This window comes from Marmota marmota, unplaced genomic scaffold (genome assembly GCF_001458135.2).
Source record: "Marmota marmota marmota unplaced genomic scaffold, marMar, whole genome shotgun sequence".
NCBI lineage: Eukaryota > Metazoa > Chordata > Mammalia > Rodentia > Sciuridae > Marmota > Marmota marmota.
This window is the reverse complement of record NW_026000093.1, coordinates 33,813,999-33,841,687: the sequence shown is the minus strand read 5'-3', so window position 1 is coordinate 33,841,687 and position 27,689 is coordinate 33,813,999. Positions and strand designations below refer to the sequence as shown.

The 27,689-nt window shown below is 37.4% G+C and overlaps 1 protein-coding gene across 1 annotated transcript in view; it reads left to right on the top strand.

Annotated features, from left to right (window-relative positions):
• Ca1 (carbonic anhydrase 1) overlaps window positions 1-27,689 on the top strand; it is a 42,793-nt gene that overhangs the window by 11,324 nt on the left and 3,780 nt on the right. The window contains exons 2-6 of the mRNA XM_048782859.1: window positions 20,034-20,090; window positions 20,601-20,798; window positions 22,170-22,288; window positions 25,331-25,426; window positions 26,184-26,246. Coding sequence (XP_048638816.1) covers window positions 20,054-20,090; window positions 20,601-20,798; window positions 22,170-22,288; window positions 25,331-25,426; window positions 26,184-26,246 — 513 coding nt within the window. The 5' untranslated portion in view covers window positions 20,034-20,053. The remainder of the gene's footprint in view (window positions 1-20,033; window positions 20,091-20,600; window positions 20,799-22,169; window positions 22,289-25,330; window positions 25,427-26,183; window positions 26,247-27,689) is intronic.

Genomic DNA, 27,689 nt, shown 5'->3' with positions numbered 1-27,689 from the left:
ATATATATATATATATATATATATATAATCATGATTTGAATGTGAAAAGGGTCATAAGGAACATACAATACAAATTCTATGGCATGTAGAGATGCTTCCAACTTTCATGAATCTCATGGAAGGATTCATTAAAGAAATACTGTAGTTCCCCCTTATCAGCTGGTTTTACTCTCTTCTGTTTTGGTTTCCTGCAGTCAACCATCATCCAAAAATATTAAATGGAAATTTGCAGAAATAAGGCATTTATAAGTGCTTAGTTACACTCAGTAGTGATAAAATCTCATGCCATCCTACACGGAATGTGAATCATTCCTTTGTTCATTGTATCCACACTCTATATACTACCCATCCATACTACCTACTAGCCCTCTAGTTAACAAATCAACTATCATGGTATTGCAGTGCTTGTGTTCAAGTAACCCTAACATACTAGCCTAACATACATCATGACGCCTACATCATTCACCTCACTTCACCTCATTATGTAGACATTGTGTAATCTCACATCATCATGTGTGTCCTGAATGGGAAGCCGAGCATTTCACATGAAAGAGCAGCAGATGTCAAATACTGAAGGTGGAGAGAGACGTATAGTGTAAATCTGGACATGACAGCCCTGTTTTATTAAAAAATCAACAATATAAAGGAAACTTCTAATGTATATAGAAAAGTGGGCTTGAGGCCCTTGTGTGCTATGTCTGGGGTTCACTTATTAAACAAAGTTGTGGGAAGCTGTTGAAAGTTCCTGGACTGTGAATGAGTTGATTGGAACTGGGCTTCAGGACTATGATTCTCACAGTGTGACTTGAGGTAGACCTGAAAGAACAAAGGCTCAGGCCGTGCTGCCAGTTAGGATGTGATTTTATGTCAGCAGGTGAGAGGCAATGGTAAGGAAAGGAGAATAAAACAGGAAGGAATGGCAGAGGACATGTGGACCGATATGGGCAGAATTCCTGCCTGGGAACTTCAGGAAGGGGAAGGATAGCTCTGAGAGATGGCTACACTCTGACCCTCAATAATGGCAGCACCATTAATAGATGTATTGGAGGCAAAAGGAAAACAGTTCCCATCAGCGCAGGCAGCATTTGTGGAGGCAAGAAGGGCCCAGAGTGTGGGCAAGTTACTCTAGCATTTCTGACCCTTAATCAGAGAGAAGGAGCAGACAAGTTTGTAATTAAGAAATAATATTCTCGAGTGTAGGGCAGGGCTCTCTGCTTGTATCTCACTGACTACTCAGAAGCTCCCTGCCCCCTTCCCCTAGGCTTGTGACCCTGCCCTTGAAGCACCCTCTTGTCCCCCTGTTGAGAAGACCCTGCCTGCTCTAGAGCTCCTTTTGCCACAGCCCAATGCCCACTGTGGACAAGGACCCACCAGACAAGGCAACACCCTGACCAGAGGTGGATTAGGAAACTGCCCTCTTCCCAGTAGTTCTGAGGTGGGATAGGGTGTACTACTACCCTGGAGCCTTCCCCTTTGACCTCTAGAATGTTCCAGAAGGCTGGATAGGTCCTTCTTTTAGATATCTGCCAGAAGCTGCACTGGGATGCTGTGCCCATCTGCCGGTGCCCTCCAACCCATGCAGCCTCCTCTTTCCCCTTTCCAGGACCTCCCAGCAGTTGGGCCCATCTCCCCTGCACTTTGGGGCCTGGCTGGTAAGGTGAGTGAAGCTGAAATGTGCAGAGTGGCTCTGTATACCAGGTGATGTAGACCCACACTTTGTCCCCTTGGGGCCAAAGTCAGTGCCGTCAGGTAGCAGGAGACGGGCTGTTTCCTCCCACCTGACTACAACTCCCCATTTAAAGCTGTCAGAAAAGTCCCTGTGCTGCCACCTCACCCCACTGCTCCATGGGCTCCTTTGTAAAGGGCTCCCTAGCAGGATAATAAAAAGTTTTGAGTTGGAAAAAAAAAAGAAAGAATATTCTCATAGAAACACTTTGAAAGTAAATTTGCATTTTTAAATTATTAGCGGATGGACCTGTTGACATCATTCATCACCTGTATGAACAGAAATATTTGTTGTGCTGTGCTCCTGAGCACAGCACTCCAGGGGTTGGAAGCACAATGGGCCAAGTTTGTTTTTTAAATGATATGTTAGAAAATTAGAATTTCTGTCATTAGTAGTAAAACTATGCAGCTACCTAAAGCAAAAGTGTTGAGAAAAGAAAATATTTCATTTAAGCTTTTTTAAAAAAGGGTAACCTGAAGGCAGAATAGTAATTACCAGAGATTGTGGGGAAAGAAGAGGGGTGATTAGTGAATACTGTATGTATGTATGGAAATATCATACTGAGCCTAATTAATATGTGCAATATATGTGAATAAAAAAAGAAATAGAACTTTTCTTTTTTTTTTTTTTTAGAGAGAGAGAGAGAATTTTAATATTTATTTTTTAGTTTTCAGCGGACACAACATCTTTGTATGTGGTGCTGAGGATCGAACCCGGGCCGCACGCATGCCAGGCGAGCGCGCTACCGCTTGAGCCACATCCCCAGCCTGAAATAGAGCTTTTCTGCAAGCAAAAGAGAAGAGGGAGGGAGAGAGAAAGAAAGACAGAGGGGAAGAAGGAAGAAAGGGAGGGAAGGAGGGAGAGAGGAATGGAGGTGAAAGAAAGAAGGAGAAAGAGAGAAAAAGAGAAGTGTTATTTCTTGGAGGAGAGGGGAAGAGAGCAAGAGGAGGAAAGGAAAGAAAAGGAAAGGGGAAGGAAAGGGAAAATGTTTTATTTTTCCCCTAAATTTTGGATGGATTTGCCACAAAATAGCAACCTCAATGGCTAAGCAAACTTAAGTAGGCTTAAGAGCCCTAATAAAATAAAGCTTACACCAAAATCGATCTGACTCCTCTTCATGCTACTGTGCCACAGGGGAATTAAAGGTGAATAGTTTACATAAATGGCTTTATTGATAATCAGTTTGCCAAACATTTTCAGTTCTTCTTAATTATTCCTGCACAAGTATTTATTATTGACATCAGCAATGATACTTTCCTCAGAGCAATATATGATGTATTATCCACTTAAAAAAAGAGAATAATGGATGAATAATTAGTCACTTAACATGAACTAAAAACAGTGGGAAAATATCTAAAGAATGATCATCTTCATAGTAGTAATGAAACTTATTAGTTCACCCTATTATTTCAACTACCAGTATCTGCCATTGTTAGCCCCATCCCTCATACCCACATTTTATTATTTATCTATTTATTTAGTGCTAGGGATTGAACTCAGGCCATGTGATTCTTCAATGAGCCTTATACCCACATTTTATAAAGCAAATTCCCTGGACCTTTTTTTTTTTTTTTTTTTGGTCAGTATGAGCTAATTTCCTTGTATCTCCCACCTAAACATGCCAATGCAATCACACTGAGTGCAGAATTTCATCTTTGGACACTCAGTTGGCCTGTTTACTCCTGGGTAGCCCATCCACTCCCACCCCCAATCTCTACTATTACTTAATGAATTCTGGAGAAGTTGCCCCTTTCTCCCTACCTATGATAAGCTAAATACTGGCCTTCAAAGACATCCACATCCTAATCCCCAGAATCTGCAAAAATGTTACCTTACATATCAAAAGGGACTTTGCAGATGTAGTTGAATTAAGTATCCTGAAATGGGAAGATTTATTCTAAATCACTCAAGTGGGCTTGATGCAAGTGTAAGAGTTCTTATAAGAGGAAGGCAGAAGAGAAGCCAGAGAGAATATTCTTGGTTGATGACTTTGAAGATGGAGAAGGGAACATGAGCCAAGGAATACAGGAAGCTTCTAGAAGTTGAAAAAGGCAAGGAAACAGATTCTCCCCCAGAGCTTTCAGAAGGGGTACAACACTTCTGACACCTTGAATATAGCCTCTAAGATGCATTTCAGACTGGTGACCCCCAGAAGTGTTAAAAGGATAAATTTATATTGTTTTAAGCCACTAAATTTTTGGTAATTTATCATAGGAGCAATGGAAAACTACTACATTACCTCTACATGTGATGTTTCATAAACTCGCAACACAAAGCTGTGGAATGCCTATTCAGAGAGAACAAATTGCATAATCGGCACAGTCCTCAGGATAACAGTAGCTGGAGAACTGGTGCTTACAGCACTGATCCAGAGCCAAAAGGATAGAGCGGGATCCAAATAAAGATTTCGTACAGTGAGCACCCACTGCACTCCAGACACCGCACCAAGTATTCTGTGTATGTTCTCTCTTTGACACTTTCTGCTTTATTCTCCTTTTAAATATCTTTGACATATCCAATGACTGTCTTCTTGAGTATCTCGTGGTCTTTGAGTGTGAACTCATTGTTTGATGACGTGGGAAGTCCTAAATTTCTAAGTTGGGTGGTCTTTACTTCAGAGAGGTCAGTAGCCACTGACCATCACCAACCATGAATTAATTCTCCCAATTGCCAGCTCGCCAAGGTCTGGTGGTTCTACAAAAGGAAAATGGCGATGGTAGAAGATGATGAGAAAGCAGATGGATTTAAACTACATTTAGGAGGAAAAGACTTTTAAAATTGCCAGAGACCTGATCTGTATGTTTGGGAAAAGCAAATATTCAAAGAAGACTCCTAGATTTCTTCATCAAGAAAGCATCAAGGAAGGTGCTAGTGCCATTTACAGAGAGTTTACAGAGAGGAAAAGTTGTGAGGGATAGAAGACAAGAATTACACATTACATTTTGAATACACTTCTGATTTTATTCTAATTTTTTAAAAAGTTTTAATGTTGAGTGTCCAGAATAATTTCAATTACTTTATAGATTGACAAGAAAAGGTCAGTAATGACTTTGGTGTTTATATATGCGTATTTTTAGGGAAAATTTGTATTTCATCTTATAAACAAAATCTGATTGGGTTTATTTAAGACACAAAGAGTGAGTGAATATTTCAAACAAGTGGAGTTGCAGGAGATAAAAGAGTACAAACTTTCACACTTTCTATCTTTCTGGAAAGATTTATAGAAGAACTGTGAAATGAGTTTCCAAAACCTGACTGGCAAAGATTTAATGGGATTTGAATGTTGTTGTTGTTTTTTTCTGTATCTTTTATCTCTTGTTTCTTTTTAAATTTCTTCTTCTTAACCAAATGCTGCAACCAGGAAATGTAATCTGTGTGGAGTGTCAGCATTTGTTCTCCATGTTCCTCCAAGGAATTCAGTCTCCTTTTTGATATATCATGTATAACACCAGTAAATGGGTCTTGATCCAGTAGAGTTTACTCCAGGCTCAGTTTTTAGAATAGATGCATGTCCTAGGGTATAGAAAGGGGACAATGATCAGTCATAATATATGTGCAACTATCACGGACACTAGTGGAACGAACCTTTGTTGCAACCCCACTGTCCCACGAAGTTGTCAATGATATGTGAGGTCCCATCGCAACCTGCTTCTACAGGATTCTTGCAGAGATGAAAGTGAACAGAAGCTATCCCTCAGTGAAACTGGTCTTCTCTTCCTCCAGCTTCCCCTCCTGCCTCCCTCCATCTTCATGTCAGCCTTTCTTTTAGTTTTAAGCTCATCATCTTTCTTCTTCCAGATCTTCTTGACCAATCAAAATAAGACAGGTCCTGAAGTCATCATTTGCATTTCACCGAACCTTATTTTTACTTACATGTTAGCTAGTTCAGGTATTTCTATTTTTAAGTGTTATTTGAATTCCCCTAGGCCTCATCCACCAAATGAAGTCACTGATTCATAGATCTGGCTCGCAAGAACAGATCCTCCTCACACCCCACCTCAGTGAGAACATCACCCAGTCAATTACTGGCACCCTCCAGGATATTTCCTGTGCTCAGAAACAAGTCTGCTCATGTCCACACATCCAGCCTTCCTCTTATGGCTTTTATTACCTCAAAAGCCATTTTTAAAAGGCACTTTCCCTCCATCTTGGCTGCTGATAACTGTACTTGGAATGTGGCTTTCCTGACTGAGGCACAATCTGTGGTTACTTTCTCTATGACTTCAAGGTATCAAGTGACACTGTGTTTCTTTCCGTCCTGGCTGTGCTCAAGCTACTATATTGTACTTTGTGAACTAATGGGATGAATGTGCCCCAGGTATTGCAATTTGTTACCTGGACCCTCCGAGCAACTTTACCTTGACTGTTGATCTCGCCAAATCCGTCTCAAAGACCATTTCTTTGGTTTCTACCTGTCCTATTTCTTCATTTTTTGAAGAAGAAGAGGGAGAAGAAGAGAAGGAGAAGGAAAAGGAGAAGGAGGAGGAGGAGGAGGAGGAGGAGAAGAGAAGAAGAAGAAGAAGAAGAAGAAGAAGAAGAAGAAGAAGAAGAAGAAGAAAAAAAAAAAAAAAGATGTTTTTAATCTTCACCTTCTATTCTCTTTCTCTTCCCTCATCCCCAAGAGGTGATTGTGATGACCTGAATTTGGTGGCTACCTTTTTCAAGTACACTGTTTATGTTGTCACTACATAGTATGGAACGTAAGTTATTTGTTAATTTTAATGCATATTTTAAACTTTATATAATTGATGTTATACAATTTGGCTTTTTGATTAATTATATTTTTGAGATTTATCTATATTGATGCATGATGCATAGTTCTTACTCCATGATATAACACTGCCACATGTATTTCTCCACTCTTCTACTGTTTGACATATAATTTGTTTTTAGTTTTCTGCTATTAACTACTACAAACAAGTTTTAACATAACTTGAAGCAATCCTAAGTATGGAAAACTTAAATGAGACTGTTCTTCAGAGATCAGACTTAGGAGCCATTGTCACTGAAAGTCACACTTCTTTGGAGGGATACAGTTTGGGTAAAGAGAATCAAGATGAAGAGTTGCTTTCCTGGAATATCCCTTCCTTTCCTCTTCTTTCTAATTCTAACACAACTTTTCCTTTTTCTCACATATCACCAGGATCCTCACATTTCACTAATCCAGAGCCATCCAATCTCTTACATTGGCTTTTGGAATTAGTCAAGCTCTGGGTTAAAATACCACCTCCACCTCTGTGAAATCTTGAACAAAGCTCTAGAAGCCATCTAAGTTTCATTTTTCTCGTAGAGTGATATTGATCACCTTATTGTGCTACTTTGAGGAATAAGTGATGATATCTGAGGCCTTCCATAGCAGGCTGGACTCTGGCTGTAGAGAGGTGGGCTATGTCCCCTCTTCATGAATGGGGTGATCTTTGACTTAAGGCCTCTCCTGTGATCTCTTTAGTATAATAACCAGCTTTCTGAACGGAGGCGCAGGCCTCCAAGAGAGTGTTCCAAGAAAAGGAAACTAGTTTCTCCGATGTCCCTGATGCGCCTGGAAACTGGCATAGGGTCTCTTCCACCATTAGTCAAAGCAGCAATAGATCATTGGAATAGCCTCCTCACCGGCCTCTTCAGTCATGGATCTTGCCCCTTTAAATTTGTTAGTAATTTACCATTGGGTTTAATATAAAATAACCATACACATGTCAGGTGCTCCTATCCACTTCCCTAAGCTCATCTTATTGGGAAAATCAGGCAAGCAGCAGCAAAGGGCACTTGAAGAGTGGGAGAAACCAAACTTTGTTTTACACTGGCGGGCCCAGAGGAGATCAGCACTACAGACTCTGAGAGTCCCTTAACCAGTTTTTCCCAACGTCTATAGACTACCTAGTGTCATAAATTCTCTAATCTAAAATGATACATGGTTGTGCACAAGGTTTCAAAAAAACGATATATGATTGTGTGTGTTTCCAGGCAGGAAGTGTGTTTACAAAAGCTGACTGAAATAGAGGCGACTGATCCTCTTACAAGGTAAATCTCTAGCCTTGGACCCCAGCCTTCAAAGGGGCGTTTTTTTCAAAGGAAATTATTAGATCCTAAGGAAAGTCCTTTGTATCCAAAATGTAAGAGTGCATGTTGCTAATTAGTTTCCTTAAAAACCAGCTGTCTGGAAAGGGGAGGAGAGGGAAGGGGAACTCTCCCTTTCCCAGGCACTAATTTTCACAGTGTCCTTAGTTTATTTTGTATCCAGGCCCTGGTTAGTGACCCATTACAGTCTCAGAGCACCTTTTTTTTTTTTTTAATTTTTATTGTTGGTTGTTCAAAACATTACATAGTTCTTGATATATCATATTTCACACTTTGATTCAAGTGGGTTATGAATACAACAGACACTAGTACGGCAATATGTAAATCAATGGATGTGTAACTGATGTGATTCTGCAATCTGTATACGGGGTAAAAATGGGAGTTCAGAGTACCTTTTTATGAAGAGGGGACATAGCCCACCTCTCTACAGTGCCTTAGCTCTGTTTCAGTTCCTTCACATGCAACAAACCCCTTAAAAATTCAGCAGTTTAAACTATTTTTTAAAAGTCACGTGACCAAACATAGGGGAGAACAAGGTAAGGGTGTGAATGGCAGGGGGCCCAGATTCAGTGGGAGCCATTCAAGTGGCAAGACTGAAACATCTAATTCTATTTAAGGCTCCAAGCTCTTGCCTACCAAAGGGCCTTTGCAATGTCTCTTCCCTTTATTCATTCAACCAATGCTTAGGTATCCACAGATACTGGATAAAATGTTCATGACTCTCATGAATCTTTCTTCCTAGAAGAGGAAAGCACATAATAAACAAGTGAAAAAATAAACAAGATGATCTTAAATGATTTTAAAAAGCTCTGAAGAAATAAACTGGGGTAACAGGTGGAGAGTAACTTGTAAAAATGGAGACATTAATTGAGGTCAGGAAGCTGTTTTGAGAGGTGGTGCTAAATCTGAAACCTGATTAAAGAGGACAGCCAGACCAGTGGCTCTACAGAGGTGGAGTGTTACAGGCAGGAGAAACAGCTCAGGCCTCTACAGTCATGGATCTTGCCCCATCGTTACAATGTAACTGCCAGGTTGCAGGGCCCTTACCACCACCCACCCAGTTAACTCCTTTAGAGAATGTGCCAGAACTTGTAGGCGGGTACTGTTATTTTCTTGTGCACTGTGAGTCCACAATAAACTATAATACCCATGAACATAGGGCCATGTCTATGTATTTCTTGAATATTTTCATATAACTTTGCTTAGTCAACATTCAAAAAGAATTGTTACATGAAGAAATAAATAAATTCACAGTCACTCTCACAGGCTAAAAATAGAACTACAAGATGATGAGTAGGGTAGAGACAGGCCACCTGGGTCTGGATTTCTCTCCCCAGGTTAAGGTTGGGATCAACTCACTGTGCAGTTCCTTGGTACCCTTTTGGGAGATTCACTTGAGTGGCTATTTGGAACTTCCCTGACTCTGAGCTTCAATCAGTGCTGCCCTGCCAAGCCCAACAGGTTTTAATAAAATTAAGTGCCAGAGAGAAAGCTTTGGGGGCTTCATCCTTTTTTTCTGTAAGAAGTTTGTTGGGATTTTTATACTAAATCCCTAAACTTTTCTCCTGCTTCCTTCAAATTTGAAACAATAAAAAAATAGAGTTTGTGTTCTACTTCATTAGAAACCACCTCTCATGAACAATAATAGCAGCTGACCATTGTATCCTCCAAAGTAGGAGTCTTTCCCTCAGTGTTCAGAGGAAAACACGGAGGCTTATAGAACTGAATAATTTTGACAATATATTTGAGGAGTAAATGGAGATCATGTGTTCAGATCCCCTGTGTCTATATGGTCTTCCTGCAACCCACGTTGCCTTTGTGTTGACCTGCTCAGCACAGGGGCTGAAAATGCAAATTCACAATTTCTTATCTCCAGTCCTGAAATCCCAATATCTAAAAACCAAAGGTTTTCCTGCAAAAACCTGACGTGGCTTAACTTGAACTCATCTGTGGGTAAAACCTGCTTTAAGCTGACATGAATCTACTTTTTATTCTACTTAGTATAAATATTCACACATTTTACTACAGAAATAATAATATGCTCCTTCATGCCTTATGAAGGAAATTACTGACGTAGTTTAGACTTTGCATTGTATTATTTTCATAAAATCTGAAAAATTCTGAATTCTGAAATGTGTGTCCCCAGGGTTTCAGATAAGCACCTAGGAATTTGTAATAAGTTATATTTGTGAATGGCTTTATAGTTCACCAAGCTTTTTAAGAGCTGAAGAATTGTATTTTATTTTCCTCTAACACACAGATTGGCAGATTTTTATGTGCCTTATTTCCTTTCTTTTCTTTAAAGCAATTTTGTTTCTTGATTTTTGGCTACTAACCACACTTAATTCCAATGGAACTTTTGAATTATTATTCTTGTAGAGAGATATTTAATTTTCAAATGAAATGGGGGAAAGCATTTTAAGAAACACTGATATTTTAAATTAATTTTAAATTAATTAATGTTTTTATTTATTTATTTTGGTGCTGGGGATTTAACCCAGTAGTGCTTAACCAATGAGCCACATCTCCGGTCCTTTTTATTTTTTATTTTCAGACGGGGTCTTGCTAAGTTGCGGAGGGCCTCAATAAGTTACTGAGCCTGACTTTGAAATTGCGATCCTCCTGCCTCAGCCTCCTAAGCCTGAGGTATATTGTTATATCCTGTTGCACGTACAAATATGTACAAATATGTACATGCAACAGGATATAACAATATACCTTGATCAATTTCATTCCCTAGTACCTTATTTTTCCCTCTCCGCTTTCCTCCTCCAATTCCATTTCCTCTGTTCTATGGATGGTTCTCAAACTTTAAATAAGAGTAAAGGGTATTCTAAACCCTTTTGTACCTTTGAACTTAGAACCACAGGAACATAGTGCCTATTAAAAAGAATTGAAGTTATACATTAAAACATCTATGGGTGATTTTTTTTTACAATGGATCAGAAACTCAAGATGCAAATGCTGTCCAAGTCAGCTGAGCTGGAAGTTCATAGCTTTATGGTAGTTTTAGTGTGACACACAATTAATGGCCCATATTCTTCTTCTCCCATTTAGGCCAGATGTTTTTCCTCACATTTTCCACCACTGGCATGCACACAATGCCTTTTGTACCTGGCTCAAGCTAGAATGTACTCTTTCCCTAAGGCTTGGATCCCTGGACAGTATTCTGCAGACCTAAACTCAGCCAATGCTCCAAACTGTTACCTGAGCCTGAATTCAACTAATGGTCTTTGAACAGCAGAGGATAAGAGGGTCCTAGACTAGAAGCCAGGCTGAACTGGCAGGCAGAGGAAGCATGAGTCCTGAGACAGGCAGCAGTCAGTGGCTGTAACACAGGCCAACCATACGTCAAAGGCAAAGTCAGAGTCCAGATTGGAGGACTAGAGCCTGTCCAGAAAGCTGAGTTGTTCCCGATGACAAATGACAGAGCAGAGACCAGGCATAAAAGTGTAGGTCTGATATTCAAACTAAACTAAATTCAGCTACCAGAAAAGACAGGTTCACATGTCTATTCCAAGATGTAACTAGAATTTATGTCCCCAGCACTGGTTTTAAGCTCTTTCCCTGCTGAGGACATATAAAAAGAAGGAGCAGGATTCTGCAAGTGCCACTTGTCACACGGATTAGAGCCAAATGTGGTTTTCTCCCTTGCCATTTTCAGTGACATCTATTCCAAATCTTATTCTCTTTGAAGTCATGGGTCTTTGAGTTCCAAACTCTCCATCCATCCCTTAGAAATGGGTTGACTGGTTTGGATGCAACCCTTATGTTTAAGGAGACAGGCTGGTGACATCAGTGACACTGCATGAGTAACTATGTTGCAAAAATCAATCTAGAGCTTATTTCAGCAACCAGAGTTATAGTGCCTGAGGCAAAGCCCAACTGCTATGGTACCATTTGTTTTGTTGCTTGCTCGTATTATGATGAAAGGATTAAGTTGTGCTCAATTTAGCTTCATCTAGACACTTGGTTCAAGTCCTCTGTCAGTAGCTGCATTTTAATCCTACTGAATTTAATAGCAACGCCAAATATCTCTAAGGTACAACATTTATTATTGATCTTTACGTTGGTTCGACAGCAAGCAGCCTTATAATTAATAACAAATACATCTGGTCCTTGCCTCTGGGTTCTCTGCAGAGGGAGTGAAAAGAACTGGATTGTCGAGCTTGCTTTGGAAGAGGCAATAGGAAGGAGACTGAAAACTGATCATAAATCAGTTGCCTTAGGCAGAACACCTGCCCTGTCAGTCTTAGCTACATCCAAATGGAAAAATGGGTGATCTAGGATTACCCCTGGGCAATGCCAATGGCCAAAGCACTGAAAGGTCATATCTATTATGGTTGGCATTTCTCTCCCCACTGGGCTGTTTTCTGAGTGGATGTCATACTTGCTCATACAGAAGGCATGTCCATCATGTCAGAACATTGCTGTCAATATTTGACCTAATAAAAGACACCCTTTCTTTTCTTCAAGTTTCATTATATCTAGCAGCTGCTAAAAGATGTTTCCTTGCACCCTTACTACTACTCCAACACATTTTAGAGACTGGAAGCTTTAAGCAAAGCTTCATGGAGTGCCTCTGATTTTAAAGTGAAAATGATTCTTTTAAAAATTATTAAGCAAATGAAATGGCACAGTCCGTCCCCTATCCAGACATGGCTTTATATAAATAGTCAAGCATCCCTTGGAAGAAGCCAGTGGCCCTTATAAATAATATCATGTTCGCCAGTAATCAGAAGTGGGAGGAGGAATGGAAAAACAGTCTTAAAACACAAAAATAAAATATGATAGAAAAGAGTAGCAACAGCTGGGGCCAGCTGCAAGCAACTGCACAGTAAAACTCTGTCCAGATCTGCAGGGGAGTTTACGAGAATGCCCAGAGCTTTCCACAGGAGCAACAAAAGACCACAGTATAAGAACAGCAAATGTGAACCCTGGCTGGCCAGTGCCCCTAGGAATTACCAGCAGGAGGCACTGAGAACATTGCCAGGAATTCATCTTCCCCAGATCAGATCACTGTAGAAAACCAGCTTTATTTGTTCTAAGAAGTCTACACTCATGACTTCATTCTAACCAGAGTATGGTTCTTAACTATTAAGGTCCTTAGGACTCCCTTGGACCTTGTGGGTCTCCATTTTAAAAGTGTTATTGACATGAACCTGGGAGGTGTTTTTCCTGGAGTTCTTTCTCACCAGACTGGTTCCGGCTGCCTCCTAGGTGATGATGGAAAACTATGACACTTGCCAACATGTCATTCCCTCATTTTGTAATCCTCAGGCAGTTGCACAAAGGTTATATGGAAGCTTACCAACTAGCGAAGGCAGAGTCCAGGACGCTCTTAAAGGAATTAGGTCTATCATTGCAGTTTCCAAGTATTGCCTATTGAGGGACTCCACCACAGTGCCAGATAAACTCAGTGGGAGGGGATACAAAAAGAATCCTTTCATTTAACACCTTTTCACTTATAACCCTGGAGTGTTGAAACGTAAGGCCTTTAAATCCCAGTTGAGAACTGCTGCCTAAGTAGCTTCTCCAAAATTTTCTGATTCCATAAACTAAAGAAGCTCTAAGAAACCAGAGGACAAAATCCTATGCCCTCTTTCTATGGGAATTGTTGCTAAGGAAGAGTCATACTCTAATAACCAGAGATCTTTAAAAGTCCTTAAAACCCATCATCTACTTATAGCTAAATTTATCTTAGAGATCAGCTTATATTTTTTATATATTCAGGTAACTCTCTTTGGTCTAGAACAATTTGAGAAAAAAAAATCAGAAAGAAAAACAGAGGAAATTCTGGCCTCTATCAGCTAAACTAATATGTTAGCCATACTTTTATTTCTGTGCCCATAATACCTGACAAGAAGAACTTAGAGGAGGAAAAATTTATTTTAGCTCACAATATTAGAGGTTTAGTCCATGGTGGGCCAACTCCATTGCCCTGGCCCAAGGTGAGGCAGAACATCATGGCGGAAGACTGTGGTGAAGGAGCTGCTCCATTCATGGCAGCTAGGAAGCAGAGAGAGGGACGGGGCCACAGGGGAGAACCCTTTCAGGGCATACCCACAGTGACCCACCTCCTCAGGCACACCCTACCTGCCTACGATAACCACCCAGTCAATCTATTCAAACTAGGCTGAACTGATTGTTATAAGTCCCATAATCTAATCATTTCACTTCTGAATAGTCCTGCATTAACACAAGAGCTTTCAGAGGACACCTTTATTTAAACCATAACAATTAATTTCCCAAGTAATCCTTTGCAGAAGGGAGTGAGGATCAAAAAGGAATCAAAAAATAAAAAATAAAATAAAATATTGAGGGAGACTTTAAAAAAAGGAATTTCATTTAAATCTTGCTAGTTTGCTTTAGCTAAAAGGATAGGGATCTTTTCTAAAATCTTCTTTTCGGGACTCTAACACAAATTTACTAGTTTTTATTTGTTTTCTTGCTTGCTTGCTTGCTTTCTATCCAACAAGTAGAAGGAAGGAGGAACTATTCTTTTCTGTTTTGTGCTCTGATCCTTTACCCCAAGACTAGAAAAAAATGAAGGTTTTATGGAAATGCAGAAATATGCCTTCCCAAGCTACACTGGGATAAGGGAGTATAAACCTTGGTAGCTTGGTTTCTCCAAAACAAATAGGAAAGATAGGCACTGAAGTAGCCCAGTGAGAATACATGAGAGAGCACCATGATTTGGGGCAGGCTGGCTCTGGAAATGGGAGAGTCCACAGCATGCATTCATTTGGGAGAGAGGATGATCCATATCCCACCACCACCTCCCACAGATAGAACCAAGCCCTGTCTACATGGACATACAGGACCTATTTTAGGGAAACTATAATGACTGCTTTGAAGTGATAGCTTCTCATATGAATGAACTCTTTATGATAATAAAGTAAAAAGTGATGGAAGAAAAAAAGCTATTGTTAGTTTGATTTTGTCAATAATTTGTCATAAGGAAGAATTCTTGACAGGGTTTGAAGAAATTCTAATGCTTGTATCTGACTTTCGACAAGGGGCTTAGCTTCCTCATCTGTGAAATTCATTTTTTTTCATTTTGAAATAGAAAAACTGACATTTATATTAACCAAATCACAGGTTTCTTAAAAGTTAATAAATAGGATCATGTGAGTTAAAACTATAGTTGGATAAAGCCCCATTCTATGGGACTATTCTAAAAGAAAGTACTTCTTTCTTGAAAAGCAGCTGTAATCATTCTGTTTACCCCTTAGCTATTTCTCAGAAAAATCCCTAGGGAGGATTATGCCCTGTGACTTCAGGGTTGATTAGCTAATAGGTTTCATCCATCAGTTGAAGTCTTGGAAGCTCTGGCAGAGCCCTGGGTCCTCCTCGCTCTGGCTGCAGTTACCTCCCCCATCCTACTCAAGCATAGCCCACACAGCTTTCTGTATGATTAGTACACCCAGGAAAAATAAAGTCTCTTACAGTGTATCTGCTGCTTGCCTGTATCTCTAATACTCATTTAAAAAAAAAAAAACTTCAAGGTGAGTTAACCCAAGTTCACACAGACACACAAAAGAAATAGCACTGCTGAAAGAAAGTGCACTAGACAGATAAAGAATTCTATATTAATGTAATAGCTGTGAAGCAAAAGAAGTCTGGGACTGAAGGAACACTGTAAATGTCACCTCAGTCCATTATGTATTTTTGTTCACTATTTTAAGATCAGTGAAGAGAAGCTCCATAATATACTTCTCTCTCTGCCCTTGGATAAGGTGTCATTCTGCAAACTACTAGTTCAAATAGCACACTTGCCTCCTTTTTTATTTTTAAATAAATCTACTAGAAGGAGGATCAGATAAGAACAAATTAAAATGACAACCTCCTGCATGCAAAAATGGATATTTCCCCTGCCAAATAGCATTGCCTCTACTTAATAATGGATCTGACCTGAGCTTTTGATACAGACACTACTGCAGAGCAAGCTACTGGCCCATATTTAACATACTGACTGGATAGTTGAAAGGGTATGGCAAAAATGAATGAAAAAAAAAAATCATTTTTCTCTGGATATTACTAAATGCATTATAAACTTAAGAAATCTGATGAGAAAAGAGACTAATTTAATACAAGAATGAGTATTTTGTGAAGTGGCTGTTGAAATGAATATTAATTCACTGTTTCCTAAAGGACAAAGCATGTCCATCAGCTGTCATTTAGAATATTTAAAAAGGAGTTGTAGAAGTACCCAAATGTGTTTCTCAACTATCACCAGGGAAATGCCTGGTAAAAAAAAAAAAAAAAACACACACAGATCCCAGGCCTCACATGCAGAGAGGTCCCATTCCTCAGTGTTGTGAGGGGTCCCAGTGGCTAGCGTCACTTGCAAGTATCCTGCAACTTCAGATAAGTTATGTGCCTGTTTGCTAATAACGCTGTCCAGATGAGGAACTTGGCCAGAGACTTGCCCTCATTTAAATATATATCTCTCAGTAATAGATTTTGGGGGGTAGAGTCAAATATTCCCCAAGGTATCTATAATAAGGCTATCAATACTTACAAAAAAGAGATTGATATTTGTTAACCACCCAAATTGGCTAAGATCATTTCACCAAAGTAAGAAATTGAGTTAGATACACACACATAAATTTTAGTATCACCCTCAGGTGAATCTGAGGCAGGTGATCTGCAAATTATACATTAAGAAATACTAGATTGAAAAAGGACATATTTAATTGTGAATGTATTTTAGAAATCTAGTCTTTGATAAAAAGGTTTAGGAGCTAATGAAGTTATTAGGTGAGTTGGAACATTTGTTAATATAATTTTAGATAGACACCACAAAAAGGTTCACGAAAGAAGTTAGGACAAAAATGATTGACAGGACTGACCTTGACCTCCTTTAAAATTTTACACTTAAGAATTTTTCTAAACACACAGAGCTTAGTTTAATATGCCACAAGCAAATATCTGTTATGCAATTGTTTGAATTTCAGACCACATTCAATCCCTTGCACTGTTTTGTTTTTATATAATCATCTATTTTCCTGAGAATTAAAATCAACTTTTTTTTTTTGAGGCTAACTTGACCACTTAAATTTGTGCAGTGTTTTATGGTTTACAAAGCATTGTGCATTTATATTGTTTTCTTTTTAAATGAAAAATGCTACTTAATGTTGTCATTGTTATAGGAGGGCATACTAACTCCCCAACTAATTATAAACACAAGATAAAAATGATATTTCTCAGTTTTAAAGATAAATATGAGGATGGTATGTTTAATGTGCCCATCCACATTAGCCACTCGTGCAGTAGAAGAAATTCCTAACTATTATCTTAAAAATTGACAAACCCATATTCTCAGTGTATCTTTCCAACCAGTAATTGCAATAAGCTTGTCAGTGAATTAGACAATTTAAAATTCAAAGTTTTCAGAGGCATGAATATTTAAGACACTATGAATATGTTTATGTCTATGCTATGGATTGAAGTGGTTATCCAGCAGAGTTGACTTAGTTGTTAATAAAAAATATTCATCAGCAGATTTGAAAATTGTTTTCAAAAATAAAATATTCTCAGATAAGAAATACAAGGTTGGAAATTTCCTTCAATCATGGTAATAAAATCCTTAAGAATTATGAACTTTTAAAACGTAGATGTCAAAAATTCAAACCATATTTGAAGAGTTAAAGTTTGACATTTATAAAGTGTTAAAAAATTTGACACTTACAAGGACCAAGGTTGTCACTCTCCCAGCAATGACTGACAGACACAGTTGGTCACCTCATTTCTCCCATTAATAGAACAGCGAGGGGAAACTTTCTTTTTCCTTAGTCCAAATATGATCATGAGTTTACTTCTAGCAAAGCTCACTCACATGCTCACACATCAGTGTGCCACACACTGCTGAGTTTAGATCAATGCATTGGGCAGGCTTAGTCCCTGAGGAGCATTCTGTCCTTCCAGTCTTCATAAAAATAAAATAGTTGAAGTTAAAAATGATATATAACTCTCCTCTCCACATTTATTGAGCACCACTATTTTCCAGCCAGATTATAGATAAGGAGCATTCAGTGGTGAAAAAAATAGACGAGGTCCTACCATCATAGAGGTATCATTTTAGAGATGGTTATAGATATTAAACAGCCTTGTTGCTCAAGATTAAGTTTTAATTGCATATGGATTTATTCAGAACAGTCTATCCATAAAAACAAAAAACCTTCTCCCATATATGTTTTTGGATTTGATCACCTTAGGAGATATGCAGTTTAGAAGACCAGAGGCTATGTAGATTGAACACGTTCTTGATATATCAGTTCAAAGATTATAACCCTGGAAAAGCATACTGGAAGAAGTCTATGGATGAAATTGAAATGAACGCAAAATTAAACATCTTGAACTTAGTGTAGATATTAAGTTGGGAGAGGAAAAGACTCTGAGCAAAAAAAGAGGGATCAAGGTAAATTGGAGGATGTTAGGGATTAAACTATAGGTGCTCATTAAATTTTACATCCTCTATTTAATTTTATGCTTGTGGGAGTACTCAAACACACCCTAAGAATATAATAAAATAAAGGGTCATAATAGTTAAGTAATTTTGTACCTAAAACTTTAAATGAATGTTAAGGCATTCATGTGATGAATCATATTGTAATCATGTAATGAAGTGGGGGTTGTCTTTTTCCAAATATGTTGATTAATATAATCATTCAATTTTATAGTTTAAAGAGGTTGGCCAAAGGACACATAATTTCAGTTAGATAGAAGAATAATTTCAAGACATCTATTGTACAGTGAGGTGGCTATGGTTAACGACAATTTATTGTATTACTAAAAAATGCAGAGTGGGTGTTAAATGCTACCACCACAAATATAGCTATGTGAGATAATGCAATTGTTAATTAGCTAAATTTAACCATTCCACATGTATGTGTGCTTCAAAACACCACGCTGTACACAATAAAAACATCTATAATCAGAATAAATACAGCAATATCCAGTTTTTACTAGTAAATTAAAATTTAAAATTTTTAGAAGGTCCCTTTTAAGCCATGTCCCCCTATGCCTATTAATGCCATAGAAAGGAAGCTTAGCCTCTTCCCACTCAGTATTATTCATGAGCCATTGTCCATTCTTCACACAAGGCCGAGTTCTACCATCAGGACAGAGGAGCAAACTAGTCAGTCTTGCCAAAAATGGCTCCTGACCCCCTCTTCCTTCAGGGGTTGCAGGCAGCTTAGGCAATTCCAGCTTGTGAAACGAAGTGTAACTCTCGTTATTTTGGAAGCTTATTTTTCTGGTTGTAGCCCCAGTGAGTACATGTTAGGCCTTGAAAAACAAGGACCTAGCCAGAGACCAACACATCCTAATCTGTTATCTTTGCCTCCCTGAAAAGTCCTGTGGACCTTCTTATACCTCAATAGATGTGAGTTATCAATTGATCTTAAGAGAATTGTGGGCAAAGAAGGAGAATTAGGGGCTCATCCACCTTATAACTCACCAGCGTGGCATTTCGCAGAGATACAGTGAGGGAGGCAAGTTAACTAGAGGCAGAAGTCTTGACTTCTTGCTAGCTGAAGTGAAGTTCTGAACATCTCTCTACTACAAAATGGTAATTCTTACTCTATAGAGTGTGTTAGTAAAATAAAATAGCTTGAAATGAAGTATAAATTTGTATGGAACTACAAATAAGAAGGTTTTTATCCTAGTAGACTTATTTTATATAAAATAAATATATGTAATATTTCACTTTGGTATTAATAAATCTCCATTTATGAATTCCAATAGTGCTCCAGAATGAAGGGCTTTATGAATAATATATATTACAAATAGTAATTTCATTATCTAATTCTAAATTAATTTCATGATACTAGCTCAGTTCACCCTGTAAACATGCAAACTAATCTTCTTATTAGATTATAGTATCTAGTATTGCAAGGGTGGAATTGGAAAACTTAAGTACATGAAATAATTTTAATTTGGAAAATACAAAGAATTTCATTTGACAATATTTTTGAATAGCCTAAGAGAAAGAGGACTTGGTATAATAAAATCTATAATTTTGATATCTTTCATAGTAAAATAAAATAATTAGAGCTGAGCTAACCTTTGCAGACATTTTTGTTACAACACCTTTTTTATATACCTCCTGATAAGCAGAGAGATGATGAAATAGTGGCCTCATAAGGGCAGAGAAGTTTCTATAAAAACCCCATGTGAAAGTTGCACAGTTGCAGTTGGTTATTCCAGGTATTATTTTTGTTTTCAGAGAAAGAAAACTAGAAGACCATGGCAAGTTTAGACTGGGGATACGATGCCGAAAATGGTAAGAGTACTGCTTTTCCTGTGAATCAAAATTAGAGCTTATTCCTTTTTCTAATAGATGAGGTATGAAGTTTTTAAAATAATATACAGCCACAGTTATTCCTTTTTCTAATAGATGAGGTATGAAGTTTTTAAAATAATATACAACTCAATAGTTTGAGTTGACTGTTTTGAATAATTACAATATCTTTGCAAATACTTTTAGCTGTTCTTTAGAGTACCTCTATCTATAAAAGGTATTTGATATATGCTTGTTGCACTCTATTGCTTATAGTAAGATATTTATAGTCTAATCTTATAGACTAGGTGTATAAGCCTATATCACTGATGCTGACAAACTTTTACAGGATAATTTAGAAAAGGGACACTGCCAAAGACAGAATTTCCAATTAACAGAATGTCATTTAAGACAGCTGAATAAACTATAATAAGCAAACAGGTAGAGTCCTCAAACTTGGAATCAAGCATTCGGTATAAAGTGTTAATTGTATACATATATTCATCCTGGTAGGTCCTGAGCAATGGAGCAAGCTGTATCCCATTGCCAATGGAAATAACCAGTCTCCTATTGACATCAAGACCAGCGAAACCAAACGTGACACCTCTCTGAAACCTATCAGTGTCTCCTACAATCCAGCAACTGCTAAGGAAATTATCAATGTGGGACACTCCTTCCATGTGACTTTTGATGACAATGATAACCAATCAGGTGAGCCCTAAAATTATTCTGTTATTTTTTTCCTTAGAATCTATTGGGGAAATTGAAACAAAAGTGCTAAGAAACACAAACTGCCACCCCAAGTATTTTGTGCAAATGTGTAACATTGCTTTTATCTGGTGAGGCATTTTGGATTTCTAGAAAATGGCCAAGTGGTAAAGACATTTTTGGTGGGGGGTACCAGGGATTGAACTCAGGGGTACTCAACCACTGAGCCACATCTCCAGCCATATTTTGTGTTATTATTTAGAGACAGGGTCTCACTGAGTTGTTTAGCATCTTGCCTTTGCTGAGGCTGGCTTTGAACTTGAAATCCTCCGGTCTCAGACTCCTGAGCTACTGGGATTACAAGCATGCACCACCACATCCAGCAGTTGTTCTCCTCCTCAATGACACCATCCTGTCGCTTCTGGCCATCCCAGGATCTTTAGGCTCACTTCACTCTCTCAGTATAAACTACTTTTTCCCCAAAAGTCTAAGGGACAAATAATTATGAATATAAAACTAAAAAGACAAACATATTCTAATTGAGATGAGGGTGAACACAGTAGGGAAAAGAGATGGGAAACAACTGAGTTATCCTCCTACCCTGAAATCTGTCATATTTCCTGCTACATAGACAGCTTTTCATAAATGTTTGTTGAATAAGTTGTAACAATTCCCAAAGATAGTTCTACTGATGATAAAGCTAAATTTGTTTTAGCACTTCCATATGAGGTTCCAATCCTAAGGTACATTGGGTGCTATGTCTTTTATTAATATTAGATTAGGTCTGGTATCATGTAAGCTTAAGTACTTATGATTGTAAAGACTCTCCAAAATGACAGGCCATTCAATATAAAAGTTTTTCAAGTAACCTTGCCTCACAGGTGCTTTCTTTTGGTCCCTGGCCAGGGATTCTCAATAAAGCTAGCATGCATGGTTGTGTCATGATTAAATACAAAGTATGTGATAAGCAATTTGATACTCAAAATAAACTGCTCTAGCCTTCAACACATGCCATCTTTGTTGAAAGAAGGAATGAATAAACTTGCAAATTAGAGATTCACGAAAAGCCCTTAATCATACAATCCATTCATGTCACAGTATACTTTCTTGGAAGTATAAATAGATAAAATTGTGCTCATGTGCTGGGAATTGTCTATAGCTCATGAACTCTGTCTTATCAAGCCACAATCAGAGATACACCATACATATACATGCCATTGTCCTAGATGAAGGGATTAGAAATCAGATGAAAACTTTGGCAGTGCTGTTTGCTTTCATTTTACTAAAGAAAAATTTGTGTTGGTATATTAAAAAGTGCAAAGATAAGTTGGCATTTATGATCATCCAACTAACAGAAGTTCCCTTTTCTTCCAGTGCTGAAAGGTGGTCCTCTCTCTGACAGCTATAGACTCAATCAGTTCCATTTTCACTGGGGCAGTACCAATGAGTATGGTTCTGAGCACACAGTGGATGGAGTCAAATATGCTGGAGAGGTAATGTAATTCAGTAAGAGATACTTACACTGCAAGTACTCCCCAAAGTAGCTCCGCTACTACATAAGTCACCATCATAATGATTTCAAAGGAGTGAGCATTCTGGTCTCTGTGAGGAACTCCCAGTCTCCATTAAAATCAAACAGATGCACTATGTTTGGCAACTGAGGGACATTTTTCATGTGAAAAGGCATAGCTGAACTTGGAGCAGCACTTTGAGCCCAGAATTTACCTCTTCTGAAAATGCCTAAAATAGCATGACCTAACATAACACTGATGGCCCAGCTTCCTTTGAAATTCTAACCCTAAGTGGGAACATCACTATTCTTTTTGTACTTAGACTTCAAGTTTGGACACACCTGTCCTGTGGGTGTGGCCAGGCAGAAACACTTCAATAATAAGTCTCTACAAGGAGGTCAAGTTCAATCCCAGCAATGGTCACAGGGAGGAGCACACACCTAGTGAGGTTCTAGCTGCAGCAGCCTCTACCCAATGACTACCATTTCCTGAACTACCCTCATATGGGAGGCTGTGATCATTTCAAGACATTATTATCTGTGTATCTACAGAAAAAAATATGCACATGTGCATTAGATTCAACCCAGGGTCTGGAAGATTCAAAGGGAGGTTATGTGCAAATCTATAATACATATATGCCCATATATACAGGTTAACTTTATATTAAATAAGTTTTATAATACATATACTTTTGAAACTTGGTGTTTTTCCCACTTTGCAGATTATCATGATTATTTTTCCAAATCAAAAGGTTTATTAACACCTCATTTAACATCTGTGTATTATTTCAATTCCATAAATACATCAGAATTTATTTAATTGGCCCCTATTGGTGGATAATTATAATGTCTTCTGATTTTTATTCCATTATGTTCTTATTCTCTTACAAAAAATACTTTAATAATTAATAGCATCATACTTGTATCTCATGGACCAGTGAAAGTGATTATGCAGGACAAATTTTCACAAAAGAGATGGCAAGAGTAGAGAGTAAATGCATCTTTTATTATGAAAGAGGATTTGGGGACTGTACACAAATATAACTTGCTTTGTGTTTTATTGTAATGTTTGGATGATACCTTTTGATGCAGCACAAATCTATTAAATGTTCATCTGCCATTTCTCACCCAGAAAATTGAAGGTAGATTAAAATCAAATGAACTAGGAATCTAAATTAGTATTGCTTTTGGAAGGATCCTTGGTAGTATTCAAGAAATCTAAATCAGTGATTCTCTCATCTAAATGGAGAAAAGTAAATAAAATCAAGGCTAATGATGAGAGATAGTCACAAAGTTCAACGAGTCATTCAATAAACCTAAGTGGGTACCTATCACACTCCAGGTTAAGAGGTGGCACAGCCTTGGGGTGAAGAATGCGAGCTCCTCAGCTGATTTCCAGAGTTCAAATCAAAGTTCCTCCACTCACTGGTGGTACATCTTTGGGAGAAATTACTGTGTGTCCCAATCTTCTTATCTAGAGAGTGAAGATAATATATTAGTATGTTCCTGAAACAACTGTTGAAGAGAAAGAAATGAGTAAACCTATATAAGGCACACTTAGGTCAGCTCCTTTCACACTGGAAGTGCTCAGCAGTGTTACATTTTTGCAGATAAGACACAAGCAAGTACTCCTCAACCAAGACAGATATGCATAAGTGATTATGATTAAACAAACGTAGTAGTAAATGTGAATATTCAGAAAGCACTCTGGGGATATAGATGTAAGAATAATCAAGGGTAGAGACAGAATCTAGACTGGCAGCACCAAAGAAAACTCTAATAAGTAATGAGATGACACTTCAAGTATGACTGGGAAGTGACCTCTCTTGATATATTGTACTAATTATTCTTTTTTCTTTCAACAAATTGTTATTGATCTGGACTTGGTAGCATAGGCCTGCAATCCCAGTGACTATGGAGGCTGAGGCAGGAAGATCGAAAGTTCAAGGCCAGTCTCAGCAACTTAGAAAGGTCTTAAGTAATTTAGTGAGACCCTGTCTCAAAGTAAAAAATAAAATGATAAAATGGGCTGGGTATGTAGCTCAGTGATAAAAATTCCCCAGGGTTCAATCCCTAGTACCAAAAATAAATAAATAAATAAGTTTTTAAAGAACATACACACACACACAACACACACGAGAGAGAGAGAGAGAGAGAGAGAGAACAAGCGAGCACACTTGCCATACACAAGATATTATTTTCAGCAAATACTTGCTATCAGAGCTTTCATTTTGATAAAGAAAAATGTTAAAAGGAAGGAAGCAAAGGAAAAAGAGAGATTAGATAAGCAATATTTCGAGAAATGATTTATGGTCATTTTATATTGGATAATCAAAAAAGGATTCCCTGAGGAGTAGTATTTGAATTCAGCCTTAACTCAAGACAAATGTCTGCTATACAAAGACCATAAGGAAAGAAATCCCAGAGAAAATCAACAGCCAATGCAAAGACTCAAAGTTATGATCAAGTGTAGAGATATCCTCTGTGAGATATGACGTAGAAAATAAGAAGTTGATGATAACTGTGGTACTTTTTGATTAATTAGAGGGTAGTATTACCTTTTCCTATGAAGGGAAAAATAAGGCAGGTTTGGCAAGGAGGAATCAAGAGTTCTGATGTGCCCAAGAGATTCTGTCATTGGCCATGGCTCCCAGGCAAGCCAGGCAGCCCTTCTCACAAAGTTACCGCAAATTACCTCATGTGAAGGGAAATTACTTCAGTTTTTGTCCTAGAGCTAGTCAATCAGATTTCCTGATCTTTTCATGCCAGAGAGAGATTTTTTTGTTAAAGGACTAACATTGAATAGTTGATGATATTGTAGGAAAATAAATCTTACCTATTGGTCCTAGGAGTTGTCATCAGTACACTCTTCCTAAGAGTGGAATGTAGACCTTCCTACCCACTGGATAAAAGTTCCCATGCATTTTGTCTGTCTGAACACATTATCATATATGGTCAAGTTGACTTGCAACTTACTTTTTGCTTTTACCTTTGTATAAATAACTAACCACATTGTCGTTTTTAGTGTCACATTGTTCACTGGAATTCTGCAAAGTATCCTAGCATTGCAGAAGCAATCTCCAAGGCTGATGGTTTGGCGATTATTGGTATTCTGATGAAGGTGAGTTACAGGTAGTCACCCTGCTCTGCTAATGCTATTTCTTACCAATCAGACTTCAGAACAGGATGACAGAAGGCAAAAGATACTTGAGTTCTTCTTTTTAGAACATTTCTATTCTACTTATAACTACAGATAAGCAGGCTCCTTATACCAAATTACCTGTTCTCTAAACTTCCTACCTCATAGACAGGGATTATTTATTTACTATCTCATCAGGAAGGAAATATTAAGAGAATTTTCCCTAGAAAGTTCAATTGATTATTAAAGTAGTGAATGTTGCTCAAATCCTCTATTCTGGAAAGTTTTATGACTTTGAAATTAAATATATAATTCAAGTTAACCTTGATTGAGCACTCAGAGTATGCCAAAGACATGCCAATCATAACAAACAGAACAGGTCAAAAATAAAAGTTTGGTTTTCATATCACAGTTTTGCTAAATATCCACTTTGTCTTGTGTAGCTTTGATGATCTTGCTCATAATTTAATTTAAAACAAGATCTGTTTGCTACTTTATCTGCCAGTATACCTGATGAATGATCTATAGAGTACAAGGGCCTACAAAGACAAACACTAACAAAATTTCTTCCCCTAGAGCAGAGAGAAAAGTACCAAACCTCTCTTCATTTACTGTAGTACATTAAATAAAGAAAGGAAGGAAAGAAGGGAAGAAGGGAGGGAGGGAGGAGTAGGATTGATTTAGCTCAACAATATTCTCATGATTATAATCTTTATCACTTTTTTTTTTTAATCTCCAGGTTGGTCAGGCCAACCCAAAGCTCCAGAAAATACTTGAGGCTCTAAATGCAGTTAAAACCAAGGTAAATAAACTAAGTTAAATTCTGAGAACAAGAATCCAGGGAAGTAAAAAAATCATTTAATTGCTTATTGAAGTGGGAGTAGGAAGACTGGTGTAAAAGCTAATTTGAAAATCAAAGTCCTACTTACAAATTGTCTGTGTCTAAGAAAAACCCCAGTGCAAGGATTTGTTTTGTTTCATTTTCATATTATTGTCTTAGCAGGATGAAGCCTATGGAAAAGCAGGTTACTGAGTCAACCAAATTTGCTTGAAAAACTAAACCCAAATGAAATGTAAATGTTTTTCTACTTCATGAAACATATCTATATTTTTTCAGAAGTACAAAAACTTAGACACAAAGAGTATACTTTTGAGACACCATTAATGGGCAATGTTTGATAATCATGATTCCCAACAAAACTTTTAAAAAAATGGGTTTTTTGAAATATCCATCCTTAGCTTTCCCACTTTTACAGCAAACAAACCACGGAGTCAGAGATTTCTTGGAGAACTGTGATATTTTTATATAAAATAAGTATGTTTTGTGCTAATTCCAAAAAAGATTAAAGCTAAATAAGTATATTATAAAGAGAAAAAAAGAATATTTAAAAATACCCAAAATATATTTTAAAATATGAAAAGAAAATATAAGGGCATAATGAATAAATATCAAAATTCAAAATAATAAAATAATGAAGAAAAGTGATAACTAAATAGAAAATAAATTTTCATCAATAAAGGAAAAGTTGATGATTTAGAATAACCAACAAAAAATAGTATATTTTGGCAAATTTGGTAGTGGAAATTTGGCACATTACAAAATATTATTAGAAATAAAAAAAGAGGATATAACTGAAGATATAAAAGAAAAAAATATGACATCATGCCAGTAAATTTGAAAATTCATATAAAATGGATGATCTGTGAAAAAATGAAGAGAACTAACTCAAAGGGTGCTAGAAAACCTACGTAGACCAAAAGCCTAAAAATAAATCAAAGAGATTGTCAAAAAATATTCATTAAAAGAAGATTCTGAGCCTAGATCATTTTAGGGAAAAAAATATTCCTCAGCCTTTAAGAAATAATCATGTATCAGTTGCCTAGGTGAGGAAACAGAGAAAATACGCCCCATCAATTTAATTACACTTAATACCAAAACCAGATAAGAATAATGCAAAAAGAAAACTGTATGCTAATCTTTCTTAGGAATATAGGTAAAAGAAATCTTAAAATTAGTTATAGCAAATCAACTTCAACATTGTATCAAGAGAGTAATGTTTCTGAACTAGTAGAGTTTATCCTAAAATGTGATTAATATTAGAAAATCTCTAAATATAATTCATTATATAAACAAATTAAAGATGGAAATTATATCACCAACTTGTTACATGCTTGAAGAGCATTAGATTAAAAAAAAGAAGAATAAAAAGAATGGGTATTGAATTTTTTTTTTTTTTTTTTTTTG